The sequence below is a fragment of the Chelonoidis abingdonii genome, chromosome 3 (assembly GCF_003597395.2).
Source record: "Chelonoidis abingdonii isolate Lonesome George chromosome 3, CheloAbing_2.0, whole genome shotgun sequence".
Lineage (NCBI taxonomy): Eukaryota > Metazoa > Chordata > Testudines > Testudinidae > Chelonoidis > Chelonoidis abingdonii.
The window spans coordinates 110,624,847-110,641,175 of record NC_133771.1 but is presented as its reverse complement, the minus strand read 5'-3'; the positions used below and the strand labels follow the sequence as shown (position 1 = coordinate 110,641,175).

The 16,329-nt window shown below is 43.9% G+C and overlaps 1 protein-coding gene across 1 annotated transcript; it reads left to right on the top strand.

The window, feature by feature from the left end:
* Positions 1-13,109: 13,109 nt before the first annotated feature.
* CITED2 (Cbp/p300 interacting transactivator with Glu/Asp rich carboxy-terminal domain 2) lies at positions 13,110-14,538 on the top strand. Its single transcript, XM_032769233.2, has 2 exons — positions 13,110-13,194; positions 13,741-14,538. The coding sequence occupies exon 2, from the start codon at positions 13,748-13,750 to the stop codon at positions 14,450-14,452; it is 705 nt and encodes a 234-aa protein (XP_032625124.1). The 5' UTR covers positions 13,110-13,194; positions 13,741-13,747; the 3' UTR covers positions 14,453-14,538.
* Positions 14,539-16,329: the final 1,791 nt, after the last annotated feature.

The window sequence follows — 16,329 nt, the reverse complement described above, 5'->3', positions numbered from 1 at the left end:
CAGTGCATAATCCATGACCACTACCATCACTACTTGTAACCCTTTATCACCAAAAGTATATTGGAAGGATTCAAATACTTCACAATTTCTATAAATAAAATATAAAAATTAAAATTAGCAAGGATGCTGGTGAAGCACTAGCGGCAGCCATGGTCACAGTGACAGCAACAGAGCAGGAATTACTTACTTACATACACAGACCTTGATCCTGCAGATACATGTACTGAATTTTGAGCCCATGCAGAGTGCCATTGAAGTCAATTTTTTTGTGCGCAAATTAGATGGTACTGCTCCACATGAAAATGTGAGATCTAAGAAGTGTATGCAAGTATGTACTTACCTAAACCTGAAGTAAAGTATAATACCAAAGACAATTCTCTTATATATCCTAATATATTATTACAGTCCAGCTTAATATGCCTAATAATTTTATATATATGTAATAATGGAAATGTAAAGGTAAAATGCAAGTTTAGTAAATAGCAAAGTACATTTACATTTTAGATTTGACATGAAAAATCTTTGGGCCATAGCCTCAGATGGTGTATATCAGCATATCTCCATTGACTTTAGTGGAGCTATGCTGATTTACACCAGCTGAGGATCTGGGCACACAGAAGGCAAAAGGGAGATTGACACCATGCTTATGTCTGAGTTTCCCAGGTTTTGTCATTTTAGATGACAATCATAATGAGCCAGATTCTGTTAACTTTGCTCATGCTGAGCAGTCAGTTCCCAGGTAGTCCCATTGATTTAAATGCAAGTTTGTGGTATGCAAGGAATAAAGTGCAAGGCTCTAATGTGCAATGATCTTCTAAAACACAATAGAGCTGTTACTCATGTGCATAAGTATTTGCAAGATTGGGACCTATACTAGTAACCACAAATCTTTGAGAACAATAGTTGCTTTTTTTTTTTTGGTAGAACATTGTAACACAGTCTAACAGCTTATCCAGTGAATAATGTTGGTGGTCTGCATCAAATAAATTACAGTACTTGTCAACTACCAATTCAATAATTTATTCAATTAATATTTTCTCATATGTTCAACCTCTAGGACATAATTAGAGGGAATTCTCTATTTTCTATACCAAAGAAGTTTACAAAAATGTCTCACCAAGACATCTCCATGCACTTATAGAATACAAGAATACATAGTATCTGTATGATCATCTTTTATAAGGTCATCTTTACCAGGGCTTGGATCCAGACAGTATGTGGTAGTATGGTGCCCAACTACCTCTCTCCAGAGGTTATTTTGGTCTCCAGAATCTCAGTTTTCATTTTTCTAACAGTAAGGACACGTTTCACTAGCATGGCAGTGCTTTAATGTGGCTTGTGCAGTCGCAGCATAGTGCTGGGACAAGCGCTCTAAAAAACCCACCTCCATTAAGGGAGTACCTCCCAGCGTTGGTGCACTGTCTACACTGGCACTTTACAGCACTGAAACTTGCAGTGCTCGGTGAGTGTTTTTTCACATCCCTGAGCGAGAAAGTTGCAGCACTGCAAAGTGCAAGTGTAGACAAGCCCTAAGTCATTACCTGTTGTAGTTGTAAAGAAAACCTCAGAGGCGGCGGGTTATATGGGCTCGAGGTGCCCGGGCTCCAGAAATATTCAGGGCCGGGTGCCCTGCTCCAGCAGTATTTGGAGCTGGGTCTCTCCCCTGGCCCTGCCTGGATTGGGCCCTGGCCCCGGCCTCCGCATGTCTCCCCCCACCGCCCCACCCCGCCGCGTCCCTGCCTGGAGCGGGTCCCGGCCTCTGCCTTCCACCCCTCCCCTTGCATCCCCCCTCCACTGCATCCCTGCCTGCTCCTGCTGCCCGAGTACAGTGGCTCCCAGCAGAACTGCTGCCTGCTTCCCCAGGGTCCTAGTGCCTGCCATCCGCTAATGGCAAGGCAGGCTGCCCTTACCCTGCCCTAGCCCTGAACCTCTCCAATGCCCCAAACCCTCATCCTCAGCCCCAACCCTCATCCCCCCGCACCCTGAGCCTCTGCCCCAGCTCTGAGCCCCCCCGCATCATGAACCCCTCATCCTCAGCCCCAACCCTCATTCCTCTGCAGCCTGATCCTCTGCCCCAGCGTGCATCCCCTCCCCCTTCCTACCCCCCCCCAGCCAAGCCTGCACCCAAACTCCATCCCAAAGCCTGCACCCCTCACCCCCTCCTGCACACCCACCTCCTGCCCCAGCCCAGAGCCTGAACCCAGCACCCAAACTCCATCCCAAAGCCTGCACCCCTCACCCCCTCCTGCACACCCACCCCTTCCCCAGCCCAGAGCCTGAACCCAGGACCCAAACTCCATCCCAGAGCCTGCACCCCTCACCCCTTCCTACACCCCTACCACCAGCCCAGAGCCTGCACCCAAAGCCTGCAGCCCTCACCTCCTCCTGCACACCCACCCCATGCCCCAGCCCGGAGCCTGCACCCAGCATCCAAACTCCTTCCCAAAGCCTGCACCCCTCCTGCACCCTAATCCCCAGCCCAGGACCTGCACCCCAGACCTCCCCCCTGAAACCCTGCCCAGAGCCTTAGGAAGGTAGAGGCGGAGTTGTGGGGGGCGGAACTGGGGGGGCGGGTTCTGGGCACCACCAAAATTTCTACAAACTTGCCTTCCATGCTCAAATATGTGAACGGAGAGTAACCAATGTGGAAATGTCTACATGAGTCTGCAAAGAGCCTGCCACAATAGCTCTGAGAGGTATGAACTGCCCCATTTATTTGATGGGTGTTAACTGAGATGACCAGTGATGATAATTTTATGTTAACTATTTCATTCCACTTGTGAGAAAGGACAGGAAGGATCACAGATCTGAAAATGTACCATGAGTGAGATCTGATTTTGGTGCCACAAATAGCTAGCATTTTGGAGATAGCACCACTTATTTTTATCTCCTAAGTCAAGGAGCCAAGTCCTAGGAACCTAGCAGAGTCTATGGGCATAGTCAAGGCCCACTAAGGGAGAGTTAAGTTCAAGGACCCCAATGCTGCTCAGAGAGATGCAGTCTTCCTTTTAACATCTGTACAATCTACTATGTGTCGTGTTTCATCTTACCAATTCACAGGAGAAGGACTTATTTTCTGTGTGGAACTTGGAATTAATTGATAAACTCAACATTAACAAGTCACCGGGACCAGATGGCATTCACTCAAGAGTTCTGAAAGATCTCAAATGTGAAGTTGCAGAACTATTAACTAAGGTTTGTAACCTGTCCTTTAAATCGGCTTCGGTACCCAATGACTGGAAGTTAGCTAATGTAACGCCAATATTTAAAAAGGGCTCTAGAGGTGATCCCGGCAATTACAGACTGGTAAGTCTAAACCGTCGGCAAGACACGGCAATTAGTCAAAACAATAGTTAAGAATAATGGCAGACACATAGAAAAACAAAACTGTGAGAATAGTCAACATGGTTTTGGTAAAGGGAATCGTGTCTTACTAACTATTAAGTTCTTTGAAGGGGTCACAACAGTGACAGGGGGGATCCAGTGACAACAGTGTAACTTAGGATTTCCAGAAAGCCTTTGGACAAGGTCCCTCACGAAAGGCTCTTACGTAAATTAAAGTGTCATGGGATAAAGGGAAGTCCTTTCATGGACTGAAAAAGGGAAAAACTGGTTTAAAAGAAAAAAAAACAGGGAAACAAAGGGTAGGAATAAGGGTAAATGTCTCAGAATGGAGAGGGGGTAATTAGTGTGTCCCAAGGGTCAGTCCTCAGGACCAATCCTATTCAATTTCATTCATAATATCTGGAGAAAGGGTAAATAGTGACGTGTCAAGTTGCAAGATGATACTACTACTCAAGATATTAAGACCAAAGCAGAATTGTGAAGAAACTTCAAAAAAGTCTCACAAAACTAGTTATTGGCACAAATGGCAAATGAAAATTTAATTGTGGATAAATATAACGTAACGCACATTGGAAAAAATAACCCCCACTGTACATACACGTATGATGGGGGCAATTGTACTACAACAGTCAGGAAAAAGATCTTGGGCGTCAAATTGTAATATTCTCCTGAAGATTCCAAACTGCAGTGCGCAAGGCGGGCTCAAAAAAGCGAAACAGGATGTTAGGAATCATTAAAAGGGATGGAGAATAAGACAGAGAATATTTTTGCCCTTATATAAATCCATGTATGTCCTACACTGCGAAACTGTGGTAACAGATGTGGTATCCTCACCTCAAAAAAATATTGCTACACTAGAACAGGTCAGAAAAGGGAAACTAAAAGATTAGGGTTTGGAAGAGGGTTCCCATGTTGGGATGGATTGAATTACTGCAGAGAAATTCGTTCCTGGGGTGCTGGCTGGTGATCTTGCCCACATGCCTCAGGGTTTAGCTAATCGCCATATTTGGGGTCGAGAAAGGAATTTTCCTCCAGGGCGGATTGGCAGGGTCCTGAGGTTTTTTCGCCTTCCTCTGCGCGGGGCAGGGTCACTGTTGTGGATCTCTGCCAGCTGTGAGGTCTTCCAAACACAAGTCTGAGGACTTCAATAACCTCAGTCATGGGTTAGGTTGTTAAAAAGTGGATGGGCAGGGTTCTTGGCCTGCTTTGTGCAGGAGGATCAGGCAGATGAGCATAATTGGTCCTTCTGACCTACACGAGTCTATGAGTCTATGAAAGATTAAAAGAGGCAGCCCTCTCAGCCTTGGAAAGAGAGAACAAAGGGGGATATGAATAGAGGTATATAAAATCAATGAATTGGAAAAGTGGATAAGGAAAAAGTTATTTACTTTATTTCCATAACACAAGAACGAGGGGTCACCAATGAAATAAGAGGTAGCAGGTTTAAAAAACAAATAAAAGCGAAGTTCTTCTTCACACAGCGCAAGTCAACTTGTGGACTCCTTACCCTGAGGGTTGTGAAGGCTGAGACTATAACATTTAAAAGAATGGATAAAATCATGGTGGCTATCCCATAACATGGCTATTAGCCAGGAAGGGTAAAGAATGGGTGTCCGGAGCCTCTGTTTCATCAGGAGATGGGGATGGATGGCAGAGAGAGATCACTGATCATTGCTGTTCTTCACTCCCTCTAGGGCACCTGGCATTGGCCACTGTTGATAGACAGATACTGGGCTAGATGGACCTTTGGGCTGACCTGGTACGGCCGTTCTTATGTTCTTATGTTATGGAAGAATACCTCCAGCTTTTTGTTCTCAATTTGACATCTATCTTTAGTGTTAGTTGTCTGATCATGTAAAAGGGAGGTTTTAATGGATTTCTGTGTACTTCAGGTCCACAGTAGTATATTTTATCAGATGAAGCAACAAGAGTGGTATAAAGAGTCTGAGGAAAAAGTGACAATTAAGCCCAAGTCCCAAGTTAGGACATGTACCACCAACTAGGGTAGTGTGGACATCAGCCATCTCAGTAACTACTGGCTGTAAGTAAGGCCAGGTCTACACGACACGCGAAAATCGATTTTAGATACGCAATTTCAGCTACGAGAATAGCGTAGCTGAAATCGACTATCTAAAATCGATCTACTCACCCGTCTTCACCGCGCGGGATCGATGTGCGCGGCTCGCCATGTCGATTCCAGAACTCCGTTGGTTTTGGTGGAGTTCCGGAATCGATGTAAGCGCACTCAGGGATCGATATATCGCGTCTAGATGAGACGCGATATATCGATCCCCGAGCAATCGATTGTAACGCGCCGATATGGCGCGTCGTATAGACGTGGCCTAAGAGGTGATTTTATCATGGCTACAAGTACCTTCATGGAGAAAAAAAAAATCTGATAGTAGACAACTCCTTAATCGAGCAGAAAAAGACATAAGGAGATTCAATGCTTAGAAGCTGAAGATAGACAAACTCAGACGAGGTACGCATTTTTAACAGTGAGTGTAATTAACCATTGGAGTAATTTACTGAGGGATGTGGTGGATTCTCTGTCACCTGAAGCTTTTAAATCAAGTCTGTAGCTCTTTCTAAAAGATATGCTATAGCTCAAACAGAAGTTGTGGTATTGATACATAAAATATTAAGTGAAGTCCTTTGGCCTGTGTTATGCAGGTCAGACTGGATCATCACAATGGTTTCATCTGGTTTTAAAAGTCTGTGCAGCTATGAAATCAAGATAGGAACTACAGTTCTAAATATGGTCACCATCCTACAGATACGCCAAGTAAAGCATGTGAGATTATGGCTGAAATTGGGAGACTCCAAAATTATGCTGAAGATCTAGGTTCAAATTGTATTTAAACTCATTTATACCTATGGTTTCTTGACCTTAGTCTATCTCCCAGTGAATGTTTGTTCATATAACAAAACTACAATAGAGTCTGGTACAATTCAGCATACCTGGCAGCCTCTGTTCAGGAGAATCCTAGCATTTACATTATGAGGTAGTAAAGGAGACAGGTTTAATTTATTAAAACTATCATTAGATTAATTTATGGTGAACATCAGTATTGAAACTATCATTGGTATATGGCAACTATTCTCTTCACTTTATAAGTAACCATAAATAGCCATCTATGAATATAGGAATCATATTTAACAAGAGTTTAATTTGTTTTTAAAAGATACAAGAGAACTCTCTCTAGAGAAACAACTTTTGCATCTGTAGCAGCCGCCACAGCAGCAGCAATACCAACACTAATTAATAATTAGTATCCTCACGCAACCACAGGGAAGAGAAAAAGAAAAGCCCTCTCTATGCTGGGCGAGTTTTACTGACTGATTTTATCAACACCCTTGGAGCAACAACAACAACAAAAAGAGGTGAGTGTAATGGAGGGGGGGTTGATTGTTGTTTGCTTGTTTATACTTTGGTGTACAGCAGCAGCATGGATGTGAACGGTGCAACAAAGAATACGGGTCATTCTCAGCTGTGCACCATAAGCTCCTTACATACGTGTTATAAAAATAAAAGAATGGGAAAAGCCTTGCGGACTTAATTCCAAAAGTTGCTGACAGGGGAGGTGGGACTCGTTTCCTTTGCTGTTCTTTGCAGGGTATCTTTTGAAAGGTTTTCACGGCTTGGAATGGAAAGAATGGCTAATTCGTTTGAGAGGTGGGTGTTTGGTGGATGTGATAGTTTTAGTTGCTAGGTGTGCAGGAGTTGCAATGGGAAAGTGCGTGAGTTCTTAGGATTCGCAGTACAGACTGGTTTGGGCTGCAGACTTCTTTCAAATAAATCAGCAGCATTGTGTGGAGGAGTGCTCTCAAGAGGGAGAGACATTACCTTTTCACTGTAAAATGTTTAAAATTCATTCATAAATATTTTTAACTGTGCTCATGAAAGGTACTAAATTAACATCTCTGGAAACCAAAGTTTTCTGTTTATTCACAGAAGAGGCAGTGTGGGCAGAGACAATGTAAACTTCCCATGCCCCATCAATGTTTCAGTCTAGTTGTGGAGATACCTCACTGAAGGTCCCTAGTACACAGCCAGGCAACCTCAGTTTGGAAAAGCCCACCCACTGAGGTACCCCTAGATAGCAATGTGCTGTTTGTTCCCCCAGTATTTCTTTCCTCTCTCCTCGGTGACCTCAGACTGAGTCATTCAATCTTTGTGCCTATTCAGTCTTTCACCTTTTTGGTTGAGACTTGCAACAAGGGTAGATGGCATTTTATACCATTTGTCATGTTTCTTTAATGTAGACATTTGTCTACTAGAAACTGGACAAAGACCTTCAATTTATTTGATGGAGGCCACTAAGCTATCGGTTGGTGAGTACTTTTTGTCAGAACTAATTTGGGCTGAATTTGAGCCCAGTGACCTTGAGCTTACTTCAGAAGCCATTACCAATCTCCTAAATGCCTACAGAAGTTCCCATTCCTATTCTTTAGTCCCATTTAATAACAATATCCAAAAGATATAGAGATGTACTAAAGATGTCCACACTGGGATTAAGTGTGACCGAAGACAAACAGTGAAATTTAATGGATGATTATTTTGATTATTGTATCTTCTTGAACCACCTGAAGAAATAACTTTGTACTGAATAGTCTCATTTTCAGAGTTAAATTTTAAAAGAAAATGTCTTGGAATAGAATTACACTTACAAAACAAAAATATTAACTATGTTCCCTCAGCTATGAAGTAAGTGTACGGGGAAGGGGACACAGTACAAAAAAAATGGATCCTAGCAGCCACCCATTATCTTGGCATATGTCCCTCAGCTTAGAACATCTCTTCACTGAGCAAACCTATGGTTCCTGGCATGTAACTGGGTAATTTAGGTATGAGGGGACTGCTCACTAGTGGCAGTGTATTGTTAGCTCCCCACTATCACTTTAGTCTGGCCTCAGGACCATCTGTCACCAGAGGACATTAACTGCCCTATGAAGCCCAGCAAAGAAAAAAATCTGACCTGTGCAGATAACTCTCTCTCTCTAGCTTTCCTTTCTCCCATACTAATTGACTCTGGCTTATCCACTACAGATTCTGCCTCTTGCAGATGCTTGCCATCAGACTATTAATCTTTTAGTATCATGCCACTACTGGAGAGGATTCCCACTGGGGGAGCTCTCCCACACCTGCGCTGGCTGGTTATGTGCCAGGGTTTATAGACTCACTAAGGAGAAAGCTTCGCTGTGGTGAGAGGATGCTCTAAATAGGAAGACATATGGTAGGCTCTGGGGAACTCCTGGCTTGTCTACAGAACCAGTGGAAGGAACAACAACGGTGATTATTTGAGGCTTGTGCCTGGCATTGCACATTGTGGCTTCTCCAGCTTTATCCTACTGACTTTGATTATATCAAAACTAGAAAATTTACCAAAGTCATTTTCTTCCAGCTGGATAATCAAGGAATCTGGTGCTGAGGCTTATAACCAACTCTGCAGTGTCTACTACATTCTCCTTCTACCAAACCAAGTGAAAGTGACAGACTCCTATGACAACCCTGTTGTCCTTCTGAACTAGTCTTTGTCCACTGCTCTGAACAATGTGTGATAGAATGCTCACAAATGCACTCCAGGATGGTTTGCATTGGCAAGGTCACAAATGAGTACAGCTTGGCTTTTAAAGGAGCCAAAGACAATCAGACGCCCAAATCCCATTGAAATTCACTGTCCCAGTGAGAGAGATACCCTGATGTCTTCCTGTCATTATATGTCTAGAGCTGAACACTGTTGTTGGTCCCAGGATATTAGAGGCGCATGGTGGGTGGGGTAATATCTTTTATTCAACCAACTTCCATTGATTAAAGAGACAAGCTTACAAGTTACACAGAGCTCTTCTGCAGGTCTTGTAAAGGCAGCTGTACATAACCTTTATGGCATCTGCTTGGATTCTTCTTTTTGGTATTCCATTCTGCTATGCCTATTGCTGCTGCTCTAACATGGAAGGAATGAGAGGAGTAGCACTCAGGATCCCATCTGCTGCATGGCCTTCTGCTTCAAAGTCTTAACTCTCAAGTGTGAGGTACCATCTTCATACTCCTGTGCTAGCACATTGTCAGATATTTCTCCATTCCTCTTCTGAACACAGGTACTAACTTTACCCAAGAGCCTGTTGCAGCTGGGTCAGCTTTTGAACTTCTCTGCCATACTTTTTTACTCCCATATGCAGTGCCCTACTTTCTCATTAGCTGATGGCAGCACCAGCTCAGTTATGCAAAAGGCCCTAAAGAACACCAATGTGTATGCTGCCTTAAAGAATTGTGCTTCACACTGGGACTGACAAACTGATGGATTCTTGCCCCATTACGCATCCCCTACCTTGTCTTCCTGTTTTTTTCTGATTTTCTGTAGAATCTGAACCATAAAGTAAGTTGCTTTGCAGCCCTGATGAAGAAAACACCATCAGACCCTAACTTTTACATATAAGATGTAAATGCCTGAAAACACCTCTCAGGCCCATAATATACTGGGTGATTTGCCTACTCATCTTTCTTGCTGTCATGTGCCAGTCCTCCACAATCTGCTTTGGCATCTCTACTTCTGGTGCCAGCTTCCAAAATCTGTAAAACTGACAATAAGAAAGGGCATCCAAAGCAGTGTTAATCCTAACTGATATGTATTGGGCTTTGAAAAGACATTGCAATACAAATGGTCTTACCGGTGTCACCATGGATTTGTATTTAGCAGATTGCTTGCTCATATTGTCCACAACTGCCTAATTGTCAAACGGCAGCAGTATATCCGCAATACTCATTCTTTGGCCCACAAAACTACCATTACCATCAAGAGAAAAATCTCCAGGATGGTGGTTGTCCCTCTTATCACTCATGGCCCAGGTTGGAGACCATGGCTAAATCATATTCCCCAAACCAAGAGCTTCAGATGTGTCAGAGAGCACCTGATTATCCTCTCCAGCAGGCTAGATATTGCATCACATGGCAGAGACCCCATTCAATTCCTGTAGAAATTCCAGCCAGATGATGAGGTCACTTCCTTAGCAATGCTATTCTGGTGGTTTCCTTGCTCCCATCTTTTAATGCTTCCTGCCACCCCTTCCCCCAGGTAACTCCATCCTTGTCACACTGTTGTTGTTTTTTAAGTGGTCTGCCTCTCCCCTCCTTCTGTTCATTTATCAGCTCTGTGCTTGGATCTTACCATCCGTGTGCAGGACTGCTGACGTCTGCATGTAATCTGTTCCAGTTGCATCTGTATCCTGAACTCAAGTTGTTTTTAGGTAGCACTGTTCACATTACCTGCCAGAATAAGTTCCCTCTAAGCTGCGCAGCCACACAGCAGGCTATCAAGGGCCATGCAGGCACAGAGTTGGGAGAAGTGCCTCTTCCCCAGGCCACAGCCCCAGAGCTGCGGCAGCGGGAAAAGGCGCTTTCCTCCAGCCCTGGGCTGATGCAGTGAGAGAGGGCTCGGGGAGCCCTCTCTCCTCGCCACAGCCCCAGGGCAGCCTGCACCCCAAACCCTCACCCCTTCTCACCCCAACCCTCTGCCCCAGCCCTGCGCCCCCTCCCACATCCCAAACTCCTCATCCCCGGCTCCACCCCAGAGCCCACGACCCCAGCCAGAGCCCTCACACTCCCTGCACCACATCCCTCTGCCCCAGCCCTGAGCCCCCTCCCACACTCCGAACCCCTCGGCCCCACCCCCACCACACATCACCTCCATATTGGTGCACATAACAAAATTCATTCCGTACATGAATGTAAAAAATTAGAGGGAACATTGCCACTAGAGCAATTAGGCAGAAAAGCATCACCTTTAACTGACCTTTAAATAGGTTATGGCCAGAGCAGACAAGTAAGGCCCTGGCCAATCAAGCTGCTCTAAAAGAGGGCTACCAGTCAGACTTCCCCTTCCTCAGTAGGTCCCCTACAGCCTGCCCTATGCTGTCACAGCAATGCCCTGTAGTTCTGCTCTTTGCGATGCATGTGTGCCAGCAGCACACTTCTGTTTTTGCTCTGGGAAGTGGAGAGGGCAGAAGCATTACTGCTTGCTACTGGATGGCGAACAAGGGGTGTGCCCCATTCTTTGTCTCCCAGCACAGCTGCCATAGAGCTGAACCAGAACTTCCAGCACTCTCAGTGAGCTGTGACATAGTGTCCCTTCTTAAGAGTTTTATATTAGATAAGATTTAAAATAGGACAGTATCCAACTTCATTGCAGTGTTCACAATCCTCCTCCCCTTGTTCTCTCCCTCTTGTGTGATAATTTAGTGCAGCTGGAAAGATCTGGTGGATTTTTAGCTAAAGATGCATTTTGAAAATCCAGGATTGCTGATATTTGGGGTTCTATTTGCATGCCACCCCACCATACCAAAGAAGTGCTGAATGTTACATGTGCTGTGCTGAGGGGCGGGTTTATGGTGTTGTGCCTCAGCATACAGGACTACTGTATTTACATAGCAGTTACCGTGTTTATGTATTTCTTTCTTCTTTTCCAGCAAAAAGCAGTGTCAGATACCGCTTGTATTCGTTCCCTGCAAACCCGATCCCTCTAAATCAGCCCCAAATCATCACCAGACAAAGCCAGCCAGGCGAGAGGTTGTGCAACTTCGAAACCACCTCGTTCCTCCCCCACCTCCCGGATCAAGGGCAGCAGCAGTAACCGTGTATGTGTAAAAAGGTGGATCTCGGGAATGAGTCTTGCTGAGTTTGTTTACAGAGCACAGTCGCCTCCGTGTGAATGCCAAAGCTACCAAGAGAGGTAAACACAAACTTAGCAAAAGCACACGTACATGGAGCAGCCGAGTGTAACCCAGAAAGCGCGGATCGGATCTGTGTCGCTGTGTGCCATGGAGGACAAAAATCCCCCGTTATATTCCTTGCCACCTGCAACCTCTGCTTTATGCGTGCTACAGGCCCCTCCAAATAGAGACAGAGGAAGAAATACCAAGAGGATGTGGGGAAGGGAGTTTCTAAAAAAAAGTAGCATGCCAGACAAGCTCACAAAAACAGCATTAATTCTCACGTGTTTGGAGCTGTATCGAGGAAGCCCAGCAATTCTGGACAAGACACGAGCGAGGCTGTTCAGTTGCTTTCAGTGTAATGCTTGTAATCGGAAGCAATGTTGCAGAATTGCATTGGGGGAAAAAATACCCTACAGACAACCCCTGCTTCACAAATCAATGGCAGTTTAAAATAGCCTGATTGATTTGAGCTGGGAGGGAGTGCAAGCTGAGTACCATATTATGTGACAAAACCGAAGCCTGTTAAGTTATTCTTAGCAGTGGTTGCAACACTGTCCATTATGAGACAGGATCTATTTTCCCTGTCAGTCTTCTCTCCTCCAGTTCTATGCAATATATTCGTAATTCTCTCCCCCTCCCTCGCTTTGAGATATCTGAAGAGTGTAGCAGGGATATGGCTCCTAGCATTAGCTGATCTGAAGACACCGCATAAGTGATCAGCAAACACACGTGTCGCTGAACCAGAACGAACAGGATTCTTTGGATTCCTTCCAGATCCGCCTGGCTTTTTTTTTTTTTTTTTTTTTCCCTTTTCCCCCACCCCTCGCTTGCTCCAGGTTTTACTTCTGGTTGCCTGTGAGGGTTTTGCTCCTCCTTCTGAATCCTTATTACTGTGGCCAAGCTGGGTAGAGAAACACAGCTCATTGTTGGTAAGTGCGAGTGAGCCTCGCAGAGGAGCGGAGAAACAGCTTTTGCGTCTGCAGCAGCCTCACCACCACACCAGCAAGCACCAACACTAATTAATAATTAGTATCTTCACATAACCACGGGGAGAGAAAAAGAAAAGCCCTCTCTATGCTGGGCGAGTTTTACTGACTGATTTTATCAACACCCTTGGAGCAACAACAACAACAAAAAGAGGTGAGTGTAATGGAGGGGGGGTTGATTGTTGTTTGCTTGTTTATACTTTGGTGTACAGCGGCAGCACGGATGTGAACGGCGCAAGAAAGAATACGGTCATTCTCAGCTATGCACCATAAGCTGCTTACATACGTGTTATAAAAATAACAGAATAGGAAAAGCCTTGCGGACTTAATTCCAAAGTTGCTGATGGAGGGGTGGGACTCGTTTCCTTTGCTGTTCTTTGCAGGGCATCTTTTAAAGGTTTCCACGGCTTGGAATGGAAAGAACAGCTAATTCCTTTGGGAGGCGGGTGTTTGGTGGACGCGGTACTTTTAGTTGCTAGGTGTGCAGGAGTTGCAGTGGGAAGGTGGGTGAGTTCTTAGGACTCGCAGTACGGATTGGTTTGGGCTGCAGACTTCTTTCAAATAAATCAGTAGCATTGTGTGGAGAGGAGCGCTGCTGCACGCTCTGTCGGAGGGGAGAGGTCGCTTTTTAAGGGACCCATGCAAGTGTAAAAGAGTGTGGGTTTTAAGAAATATCTCTTTCCATATGTTAACTTCGTAGGTGGCAAATGGCAGACCACATGATGGCCATGAATCATGGGCGATTTCCTGATGGAACCAGCGGGCTTCATCACCACCCTGCACATCGAATGGGGATGGGTCAGTTTCCGAGCCCCCATCACCATCACCAACAGCAGCAACATGCCTTCAGCGCCTTGATGGGCGAGCATATACATTATGGAGCTGGAAATATGAACGCAAATGGCGGGATCAGACATGCAATGGGACCAGGGAACGTGAATGGGGGGCATCCTCCCAGCAGCATGCCTCCCACGGCACGATTTAATAATTCTCAGTTCCTGGCCCCTCCTGTTGCAAGCCAAGGAGGCCCCTTAACGGCCAGCATGCAGCTGCAGAAGCTAAACAACCAGTATTTTAGCCACCATCCGTATCCTCACAACCACTATATGCCGGACTTGCACCCTGCAAATCTTCCGATGAACGGAACAAACCAGCATTTCAGAGACTGCAACTCAAAGCATAGCAGTAGCAGCAGCGGCATGCCTCCTTCGGTTCCCCATGTCCCTGCAGCAATGCTGCCTCCCAATGTCATAGACACTGACTTCATAGATGAGGAGGTGCTCATGTCCTTAGTCATAGAAATGGGTTTGGACCGCATCAAGGAGCTTCCTGAGCTATGGTTGGGACAGAATGAATTTGATTTCATGACAGACTTCGTTTGCAAACAACAGCCCAGCAGAGTGAGCTGCTGACTTCTTTAAAACAAACAAAGGACTTTCTATCAGTGTGAATGAAAACATTCCCTTAGACACAGTATCTCGCTTTTCAGTGCTGGAAAGGTTGAGAATCTGGAAAGCAGAGTAAACTATAAGCTTGTATAAATTGGGGTTGTTGTTAAATAATTGCTGCCATTTTTTATTTTACTTTTTTTGGTAGTTTTGACACTCACTTCCCTTCCTGTAATAATAATTTCTGGCTAATTCTGGCTTTTTATGGGTTTTCCTATCTGCCCCCCCACCCCCCGTTGCCTCACAGTAACATGTCCATAATTTCAACAGTGCTCAGCTGTTAGATATTAATCTTGGCAAATTGCTTAATCTAGTGGATTTTTTAAACAATGATTTCCAATGACTTGAACTGCATTCAGATTCTGAGTGAACAGGGAAAAAATTCCATTAGTTGGTTGCATGAACTTTAAAGGGCAGATATTACTGCACAAATGCTGCCATCTTGCTTCATTTTTAACTATGCATTGCAGTGCAGACTAATTTTTTGTTTTTTAATATGCTAAACTGGAAGCTTAACAGATGTGGCCCAACCCCTCCTAGATCAGGAAAAGAATGTTACTTAAAGTCTGCTACCCAGTCCCCCTCCCCCATATGTACAGACAATAATATGGTGTGGATGGAATGTTGACTAGTCAGTGGCAAACATTTCACAGAGTTTTATTTTATTTCTGTCTTCAGCATTTTTGACACTGTGCTAATATAGTTTATTCAGTACATGAAAAGATACTACTGTGTTAAAAGCTTTTTAGGAAATTTTGACAGTATTTTTGTACAAAACATTTTTTTGAGAAAATATTGTTAATTTATTCTATTTTAATTTGCCAATGTCAATAAAAAGTTAAGAAATGCTTTAGTTTTTCTAGAAGTCATTTTACCAAACTTTTTCTTCCGAACCCGCTTGCCCTTGGTAAGTAGAATGTCTACCTGTGGGGGGAAAAAAAACTGTGTTGGTGTGCAGGAAAACATTCCGAAGTAGAATTACATTGCACCAATGTGTATTGAGCTCAGGAGAGCAAGATTTAAACATAATTATGGCATAAAGCTTAATAAGATACATTGTAATATGCCTGTCAGCGTGGTTTTATCAAAAATAAAGTTGCCAAGAAGCAACTTTTTGTGTGTGACTTGCCAGCATAGTTGCTTTAAATGTAGTTGTCCAGAATTATGATGCATAAAGTATTTATTATATTTATCTATTAAACTTGTAATTTTATAAATTCTCTTTCACTTACGTTAGACTTTTTCTTTTGTATTTTTACTGTCATGTTGAAGAGTTATTTAAAAGATGGACTCATTAGGTGGTGGGGATTTTTTTTTTCTGTGTAATCTTTGATTATTTGGTTTACATTGAGTTTCATACAGAAATCTAAGACATGCATCACATTGAAATTTACTATTTTTCATATTTAGTGAGTTTAGGAAAAGGAAATACCTAGCAGTTATAAGTTTTTAAAATTTTCTAGTATGGGACAAGCCTAATCCATTTCTTTTCTCAGACACAGCTGCCAACTAATTCCCAGTTAAATGAATTCATATCCATTTGATTCCAGTATTTTGGAAGGGGGGGCGGGGGGAAACTTTGCCTTATAATGAATGTATACATTTGTTCTTTTTAAGGGCCAAATCTTGCTGTTTTTTTTTTTTTTTTTTTTTTTCTTCCTGTGCCCGCTCTTCCCTCCCCCAAAAAACCCAACAAAATCCCTTCCATGTAAATCTTTACTTAAATAAGGACAGCAGGATCCTATCCCTAATAATACTTCTCATTTAGCTATGCTTCCCAAGTTTGACACTGATCTGACACTATCCTCTTTCTAATTCTTTTTAAATTATTTTTTCAGTGT